This window comes from Lethenteron reissneri, chromosome 7 (genome assembly GCF_015708825.2).
Source record: "Lethenteron reissneri isolate LAM-NWPU_2019-01 chromosome 7, ASM1570882v1, whole genome shotgun sequence".
Lineage (NCBI taxonomy): Eukaryota > Metazoa > Chordata > Hyperoartia > Petromyzontiformes > Petromyzontidae > Lethenteron > Lethenteron reissneri.
This window is the reverse complement of record NC_083785.1, coordinates 12,475,550-12,485,439: the sequence shown is the minus strand read 5'-3', so window position 1 is coordinate 12,485,439 and position 9,890 is coordinate 12,475,550. Positions and strand designations below refer to the sequence as shown.

General features: G+C 44.1%; 1 protein-coding gene across 6 annotated transcripts in view; it reads left to right on the top strand.

Annotated features, from left to right (window-relative positions):
• The window catches only part of LOC133357994 (catenin delta-2-like), a 291,019-nt gene that overhangs the window by 249,437 nt on the left and 31,692 nt on the right, over positions 1–9,890 (top strand). For all 6 annotated transcript variants that reach the window (XM_061576251.1, XM_061576267.1, XM_061576260.1 and 3 more), the window contains 4 exons: positions 87–237; positions 974–1,331; positions 2,439–2,504; positions 3,658–3,742. In XM_061576251.1, the coding sequence (XP_061432235.1) occupies positions 87–237; positions 974–1,331; positions 2,439–2,504; positions 3,658–3,742 (660 nt within the window). The remainder of the gene's footprint in view (positions 1–86; positions 238–973; positions 1,332–2,438; positions 2,505–3,657; positions 3,743–9,890) is intronic.

Genomic DNA, 9,890 nt, shown 5'->3' with positions numbered 1-9,890 from the left:
CATGGGCGCTGGCTAACAGCACCTGCCCCAACAGTCTCTTAAAGCTATATGGGGGATCTTTGTCTTTGTGCGAACGTTCTCTGCAGTGGTCGAAATACGTGCGTGCCATGGTGCGGCGCGAGAAGGGGCTGCCCGTCCTGGTGGAGCTGCTGCGCATGGACAGCGACCGCGTGGTTTGTGCCGTGGCCACAGCCTTGCGCAACATGGCTATGGACGTGCTCAGCAAGGAGCTCATCGGTGTGTACACGCAAAGAAAAAGATCCCTCTTTTTATGTCTTTATATGTATATCTTTGGGGCATGTGCTGTTAGCGTGCGGATTGTTGAGGCCACCACGGTGCATGAGGGGGGGGGGGGGGCACCATCGTAACCGCCAGACCTTGTCTCCCCATTGCTGATGTTTTCACACCGCACCAGGCACTCACTTAAGGCTCAGTCGAAGTATGGAAGGCCCAGCACGGGTTCAGGTATATACGCCAACTGGTGTTTGCCATAAGTGGAAATCGAACTCTGGTCACCGGGTTTTGTAGCACAGTGCGCTAACCGCTATGACATGCACACACGCACACACACACGCACAAACAGTGCTACGTTCAACACCATTAGACTCGCACTCTAACAAAAAGTGTGGAGGCCTTGATGCAGAGGTGTATTAAACATCACTATTATTTCTACTGTCTGGTTTAAAGGTTGTGCTGCACAGTTCTCCGACGTGTTATCGGGTAGTACCGTGTGTCATTCAGCACGATGTCCTGAAGTACCTCGGATAGGCATGGTTGGCTACTTACGGCGCGAAAGAAGTTCAACATACATACAAGTACCTGAAGTTTGAACATCGTTCCGAAACAGCACACGGCACAGCCCGAAAACACGTCGGAGACCCATTATTATTACTACTACGATCATCATACACTCCGTTTGCCAGCTTGCGCTTCAACCTCCCCATCATTGACAAACTCTCCGCCCATGCATCAGGCAAGTACGCGATGAGGGACCTCGTACAGCGCCTGCCAGAGCCCGTGACAAACAACAGCATTGCGAGCGGGGTGGTGGGAGGCAGCGGCGGTGGAGGAGGAGGAGGTATGGCGAGCGGCACAAGCGGCGATGAAACTCCGGGCGCTACGGCGTCGACGGCATTGATGACAGCAGCGCGGGGGGCCGGCGGCAACGGTAACAACGGTCACGGGAAAATGTGCGCGTCGGAGGACACGGTGGCGGCCGTCTGCTGCGCCCTCAACGAGGTGACGACGCAGAATATGGAGAACGCCAAGGCGCTGAGAGACGCCGGCGGGATCGAGCGGCTGGTGCACGTGACACGCGGGCGCACGGACAGGTGGGTGACGCCGCCGCACAGACAGGCAGCGTTCGTTCTTAGGGCAACAAGTCGTTCCATTGTGTTGCGGCCAGTCTGCCAGTCTCGGTTAATTCATATGAAGGATTTACATTTAGAATGTTGACCTCTTTTTTCCCGTGTGGTTGTAATCGTGCTATCAATATGTCCATTCAGAACTCTCGCAGAAACGGTGCATGTCTCTGTTGGGTGTTAGAGAATGGCCCACCAAAGCATATGTCACAGACCTACTTCTGAGATCTCTTTACATTACCTTTTTTGTCCACACACTAGGGGATATGCATTTTCCCACATACCCTGATAAAGAGAAATGGTCATTATATTTCACATTATGGTGTTTTAATGATAAAATATATTTCTCTGGGTATTTATTTTATGCACGTATTGCACCTATTAGTGCATAAAAGAAACCCAGGATCTCAGAAATTCTGGCTCAGGGCTCCGACCTTCTAAGCCATGTGGCATAATTTAATTTCCTTGAAATGCTCGGTTCCAAAATGATTATTTAAGCATGCTGTGGCCATTCCCAGTGGCAAGGGCAAGATATGTCCATTAGAGCGATAAAGATGCAAAGTCTGTCTTGCTGTTATAAAAAAAATGCCTTCTAACTCGACAGATAGAGGTCCATTTGGGCACATTACCAGATGTCCTATAAAGTTGCTGTCCAAGCTTTTTACTGGCTGGGGGGGCCATGCACTGCTGCTGGAATCACTGGCCACACAGTGTAATCTTGGGCTAAAGTATCATGTGGTCTCTTGATTTATTGCCTACTTCATCAGAAGTGATATCGATCGAAACTGGTATTTTTTTGGGGTATTCAGTCCTGTTAACAGTGCTGATGGATAATTGCACACTGCGATTACACACGCATGTAGCTGTGAGCGGAATAAATTAATATTTTAAAAAATCAGTTCTCATCACGTGCATAACTGTACATTTCCCAATCACTTTTTTTTCTCCCATTTTCTGAAAGTAAATAAAACAGAATAATTTTTTTAAAGTGTGTTTCTGCAATGGGCTGATTAGTGGACGTTGAATTGTGAAGCATTGTCTTCACCCCTTGTTTTTCCTTTGTGCGCTCCAATACAGAGTGGACTCCCTTCCCAAGGATAAGTCACGGATGTATGCCAGCGACACCTGGACCTCCTCTAACGGGTGCGAGGCCTTCCCTCATTTATCACCACTCTTTGTGTTCTCTCTGTCAGTGCATCCTCGTCAATGTGTATATGTATGGCTGCATGTGCATTTATGTCCATGCATGTACCTCTGCATCTGTTTGGCTGTGTCTACATAATGCCTGTCCCTCTCTCGCATGTACGTATGTGCGTGAAAGTCGATGTATCAGCGTTTCTGGCTCTTTGTCTATTTAAAGTATTTTTTTAATGTTCCCGACATTTTCTTATCTATGTCATCTTAATCATTTTGTTGAAGAATGCCAAATACATATTTTTCTGTTGTATTTTAAGTTGCTCTGGAGGTGGCCAGGTGGCTCGGAGGTCGGATCGCTGAACTGGCACCGTTGAGATCCTGGGCTCGAATCCAGGCAGCAGCCTGTGATTAATCCGGGTCCTCGTGTGTAGCGAGTTCATGGTCTCAGAACATTAACCAGTGAAATAATCATTGCAATAAATTCGGTTTGCTTAATTTGGTTAAATTTCAGTTCTGAGATAGAAAACCATAATCTCGACTGTCCATGCCTTGAACCATTATTCTCTATGGCAGGATAGGTGGGAATGTGCTGCCTCCCCTCCCCACATCCCACTGTATGAATCACAGGTCACTTGAAGGGATTCCAGAAGCTTTGCTTTCTGTGATATCCACTTACATGGGGCAATTCTCTCACACAAAGGGTGGAGGGATGGCGCAGTGGTTAGTGCAGCTTTTTACTGGCCGTCGAACAAAGATGGTCACTGCATCATCGTGTGCTTTCAGATGCACTTCTGCGGCCGTCTGGAACGTTCTTCCTTACAATATTAGGAAGCCACTGGAGCTTTGCACTTTTAAATCTAGATTAAAAACAAATTTCTTAGGAATAGTTGTTTTTTGTGTTTAGTTTCTTGTCTTTCCCCGCACCTCTGATTAGCACGGTTGGCTATGTACAGTGTGAAAGAAGTTCAACATACATATTGAATTGTGCTATGAACCTGGTGACCTGGTTTCGATTGCTGGCAATGGTCAATATCAGTGGCATGTAATATCTGAACTATGCTGGACCCCCTGTATGGCCAAACTGCCACAGTGTGGGGGCATTGGATTGGCAAAGGGGCTGTGCGTCACAATGCATTGCTGTGTGTTCTGACCCATGCAGGTTTTCACCGAAGGTCGTCAAAGCAGCGGCGCAAGTTCTGAGTACCCTGTGGCAGTATCGTGATCTGCGAGCCCTCTACAAGAAGGTGTGGTGTGTGTGTGTGTACTAATCAAGGACCTCTTTCATTTACGTTGCATTCGGCCTCTCTTGGAGCAATTACACAACAGGAGTCATCAATGCATTGCAAATGACAGGTTCTCTGAATATGTCGTATTTTTCATTAGACTTTTTTACTGTTACTTTATAAAAATTTTGTTTATTGGCATCATGTCATAAGACAATGGACATGTTTAATTCAGATCTTTGCAATGCCATACGTTAGAGGAATGGCCAATGCAAGGTGTCACGGAACTAATTCTGAGATTTCGACCAATCGTTTATCATCGGCGCGAGGAGCACTGCACTTCTCCATGTGCTCTCCCATAAAGATGTTCATTGCTTGGCAGAAAACCAACGTGTTTATATTTCCAGAGCTGGAATTTGCTGAAATAATCGAAGAAAATCAAATTAATTATTATTTGTGATGTGAAGTCGCTATGTGTTTCAAAAATCCACGTTGAATAATTCCTGCGGTGTTGATGAGAAGACACTTATACACTATTGTTGCTGCACTCATTTTTACCCATCCGTTCTACTGGCTTCAGTTTACATCAAAGCTAGAGAGCACGTTAAGGCTGGACAAGCCAGTCGGTGACAATTAAGGGCGCATTGAGAAAAAAAACGATTGTTGCGTTACTGTACGTCGTGTTGCGCATGAGTGATGATTATTTTAGATTTCGATTTAAAGCTTTCGTGACTGCAGGGATTCATCTTCCCTTCATTGGCTACCACATTCAGATAAGCCCCTCCCCCTCCTCCCCCCTTAACTTGTATTTAAGATCTTGTCTCTTGGAATTTTGCCTCACTTGATACAGTAAATTTAGCTGTGACGGTCCCACCTGACGACGGAGACTTGTGTTGCCTCCGAAACGTCGATATTTATTATTTTTATTATTTATTTGTATTATTTCTTTTTACCTGCGTAACTTTCCCTTCTACGTGACTTTACCGAAAGAAGCAAGAAGATTATTTTGGACTTGCAGTATTTGTGTGGCGTGTAATAGGTTCACAGCAACCCCTGTAGCCAACCGCAGTTGCGACGTTGACTATAACGTAAACAGAACAAATTGAATTGTAATCTTGTATCATGAAGAGATTTCCGAGGTAATGAACGGCTCGAATAGTTTCATTCCTACGTGAATGGTAAATAAACAAAAGTCGGGTTGTTGGTTCGTGATGCTTATGTATGTGAGCAATGTTGGTCGATTTTTGTACGAGGATTTTAACATTTTAGGCTGCGTCCGCCAAAGTGACATCTAATGTAGCTTCTCGCCTCTCACCCCGTTCGTATCTACATGTAGCCTTGCTCCTCCAATAGGGTGCAGATACCCCACTGGAACAGAAATAGACTCAAAAACATGATTGACAAACATAATGTGAAATACTCTTTGGTTGTTTCGGTAAAGTCACGTAGGTATAAATTAAAATAAATCGCGACGTTTCTGGCGCAACACAAGCGCCCGAAACGTCGTGATTTATTTTATTTCTACTTACGTGACTTTACCGAAAGAACCATAGAGTACGGATTCCTGCAGTCACGAAAGCTTGAAATCAAGAATAATGTGAAATAATGATGAGAGTAATGATAAACAGCTATATTTGGATTGGAAACAAAAAAGCTATACCTCAATAACCGCAGTCATATAAACCTGTAAGAAACTAGTCATATTTTCAGAAGTTGCAAGTTGAGCGATTGTTGCATAGTTTTTGACCTTCGGCAATCTTAAGAGTAGTGCAGTTTTTTTCGTGATGTTTTGTGCAACGCGTTTATTTCCAAAGCTGCTTGGCAAAAATACATATTAATTGAAGGTAGCGTAACTGGAATAACACGGCGGAGTAAGGGATATTTTAGCCAATTACGGAAGGCTGACCTGGATTAAAATGTTGAAAGAAAGTCGTGAGTGGGAGCAGAGATACATTTGATGATTAAAAGCAAAACTACCAATGTTCCTTAAGGAGAAGCCTTGCAGTCGGCATATATTTCCTGTCACGAAATTTGGATTGGAAACAAACACTGACAAATAATGTGGAGAAAAAAGCTGTAAAATTTCTAAAGAAGTGTGGAGAGATGATGCTGGGAATTACAGAGACAGAAATAAGAAGGAATCACTTGGAGAACATGAAATATAGACAATTTTTTGCTGACTGTTGAGACAAGTTCTTTAGTTTGGACAGTACACATTGCTAGATGCAATGATCCCCTGTGTGACTATAAAGAAGTGATCCTGTGTCCCCATCTGTATGTGTTGGTTGGGTCGTGGTCTCATTGTAGCTGATGCACACCATTATGCTCCCTAATCTCTGATAGACCAGTTTCATGAACTGGCTATACCTTACACCTGAATCTGACACGAAAGTCACTTCGTGTATGAATAACTCGAGTGCAGTGGACGAAAAACGAGAATAGTCTCATGTACGGTTTAGCTTTTAAATGTTGTTTAGTCACATTTGTTTTTGTGTTTTTTACTATTGTTTTTATATTTTGCCAGGTAAGGCCCACTGAGCTATATAGCTATTTTTCAGAAGTTATCTGGGCCCAAATGATAGCTCAACCAAGTGGCTGATCCCGTGGAAATGTAAAGTTGGCAGCCGTATACTCAAAACGCACGTTTCTAAATGTGGAGGGAGAAGCCGGAGAAAAATCTTCGCAACTACGGGGAGAACGGGCAAACCAAATATACAGGTGTCAGGGTTGGAATCTCACCCACGACCACCTGCATACGAGCCGAGGTAGTTAACATCTTGCTACCGTGGTGCCCCGTATTACATCTGTGTTACATTATTGTTTTTGCACATTGTATTTGGTATTTAATTACTTCCTTACTGAATAATTATCTCAAATGCCCCCTTTGTTGTGACACCACAAGATCCACTGCATAGGAGGCGCAGTATAAATAACAAATGATGATGATGATGATGAGGTCATCCCACCATGAAATGGGTACCAATCGCTGTGGTGAGATTAGCATTAACACTGGGGAGACCGAGCATGACCAGACATTGGGTGCTGACCGCATGACCGTTTTGTGAATAGCGCCACCCTTAATAGATACTCGCTCACAGCACTTTATGTAACCGTCAACATAGTAGAATGGAGTCTATTTGTAGATTTTGTGGGTAAAGTACACAACCATTTTATCTGGAAATGGAGTTTGGAAAGTATATTTAAATGCCATCTATAAAACAAAATCTTGCCTTGAAAGGAATGACTTCCAATCTTCTACTTTTAAAAAATAGGTTATTCCAAAGCCGCATAGAAAAGTGAGTGAATGATGCTTACATCAGCAGGGTCCCCCATTGATTTTGCTCTAGACGAAGCAATATGAGACAATGTATTCCATTGACGTAAACCCAGCAGCAGTAGACAACTTGAAGCTGTAATGTCTTGGTTGCTTCTGTGGAGAGTCCATTTCAGCAGTGGTTAGATAAATCCATCTCCACCCCTCTATCCATCCCGGGTGTCCCTCTGCCCTTCATTCTTCAGACCTTCGAGTGCTTTTTCTCCCTCCGAAGATATCCTTCACCATGTCCCAGTCATCTTCCTTATCCTCGTCTTCCCCACTCTCTCGCTCTCCTTTTCCATCTGGCAGAATCGACGACCTCACTTGTAGTCTAATTAACACAAAGCATGAGAAATTGCAGCTGTCATGGTGCGGGTGGACTGATTTGTTGGTTAGCCGGTGGATGTGTATGCACGTTTTTCTCGTAGTTTCATACACACTAATTAGTTAAACAAATATACCGTTTCCAGCATCCAGTCAGCCACACTCACCCAGGCGTGCCATCCTTAATTCATACACACGCAAAATGTGCTGTTGCGCTTGCAAGATTAATACGAATGTGCACACATGCCCACACACGACTGCAAAGTCCATGTGATTTGCGCCTCGCACAAAGAATGCTCGCACCCCAGGAGGCTTAAACGCATGCACAACCACACCCTCTCCTCCAGGGAATGCTGCTGTCTACCTCCAATTATTCACATCACACACGCAAGTGGGGCTTGAATGCACACACGCGCAACCGGACCACAAAGTGGCTTGCATATTCAAATGTGCGCAATGTGACCGTTAAGCAATATGCACGCGACCTTGCACACGCAAAATGCAAAGATCCCCCATGCAGCTTGCACAGCCTGTTGGGGCAAGTGCCATTAGTGAGCACCTGTGAACGCCGGCACGTGCCACGAGGGGATTGTGTGTCCAGGGCCGTTACCTGGCCGTCTTTGTCTCCCCAGTGCTGATGTGCACACACACACACATAGACAAATACACACATGTAATCACACTTAAGGAAACAATTTGTCTCCAGTCCCTCAGGGATCTGTTAGGTTCGCTGCAATTGGGGAGCGGTTGCATTCCGACGAGGCACGCCCCCGTACCAGGGAGGGTTGAACATCTCGTGCCGCACCCGGACACACGTGTCCATCCGGCGCGCTGTCAAGCCCAATCTGAGGAACACATTCTATTTAACAGGTTGACCGAGAGCGCGACCTTCACGAATGCTGGACCAATTAGGTGTGTGAGTTTGCAGTGAGCTCGCAAACCATGGCAGAATACGGACATGCACGTGAAGGGTGTACGTACGGGCACGTGCAAAGCGCATGTGAAGTTTGGAAGGTTCCTGTGAGCATCTGAAAAGCCTCCAAATTATTTTTAATGTCACAACGCTGACAAATGAATGTTCTTAGAAAATTCATCCGATGTTGTTTGTCGTGGCTTAAAAATAAACCAATTTTATTCCGAAGCTTGTGATGCCACTGGGACAAAATGCAATGTGCATCCCGTACGTGCATGCAGTCTCATGCAAATGCCGCTCGCACACACTCGCACACACACACTTGTGCACGCGCGCACACAGGCACAAGTGCTCCATTTCCCATGACTAATCAGGCATTCTTGGCGCCTTTAAAGTCTTAGATGTTTGCATTTAACAAAAAAACATGTGCAATATATATAAATTGGCTATACACATTCTAGATGTTTTTTGTAGAAATAACGCACACTGCATTGATGTGCAGACTTGAATAGCAATAACCCCATCATCGTTGAGCATTCATATTATGGAGAACTGCATTGGATATATGCTTTGGCCACTGTAGATTGAGTGACCTTATAGACTGGAATAATTCAATTGTTGTGCATGCTTTTTGAGTGTGTGTATCCCATTGTGTATCTGCTACTTTGTATGGGAATAACCTCTTTTTGCTTTCATTTATGACCTTTGCTCCATATTTTCAAGTGTATTCATCTTTATGGGTTATCTTTCTTGTATATGTGTTATTTGTATCGCCGTGCACACACTGCCATTTAGTATTTCATTGCCATGTCCGTGTGTTTCATTGTGCGAAGTAATGTGAATAGTGGTGTTAATTATTGCAATATGTGTTTTGGAGTGAAGCAAAGTTGGGCCTTCTGAGTTTGGTGTGTTCTGGGTTGTGCTGCGTGTTGAAAATGTATTTTGTCGAGCTTTCACCATGCACTGCTGCGGGCATCATTCAACCTCCTGAAGATGGTTGCGGTCAAATTTCGATTTAAAGCTTTCGTGACTGCAGGGATTCATCTTCTTGGTTCTTTCAGTAAAGTCATGTTGAAGGGAAATAATAAAATAATAAAAATAAAACATTATAAAATACAATTTTCACGACAAGCAGCTGTCCTCGAGTGAAGAACAGGCTGTCGGAAAGACAGTGAAAGACTGTCTTTCCGACAGCGTCTTTCCGACAGCCCTGTTCTTCACCTGAGGACGGCTGCTTGTGTTGTGGCCGAAACGTCGTGAGAATTGTATTTTATTATGTTTTATTTTTATTATATTTTTTCCCTTCTATGTGACTTTACCGAAAGAACCAAGAAGATGGTTGCGGTCGTGTGTTGCTAAGGCTTATTTGTGTTGTTATCATTATTACTTCACTTGGTTATACAGAAAAGCCTCACCGAGTCTCATTACTCTTTTTCAAGATGGTCCTGCCAAGTTTTTTTTTTTGCCTTAGCAGACGATTATTGCTATGTCGATTCCAATCAAGAATATATCTGCGTATTTCATAATACAGGCTTTTTTGGGTTAGATTGCGTTAATATAAATATTAACGCGTGCATATAAATATTAACGCGTGCATATAAATATAAACGCGTGAA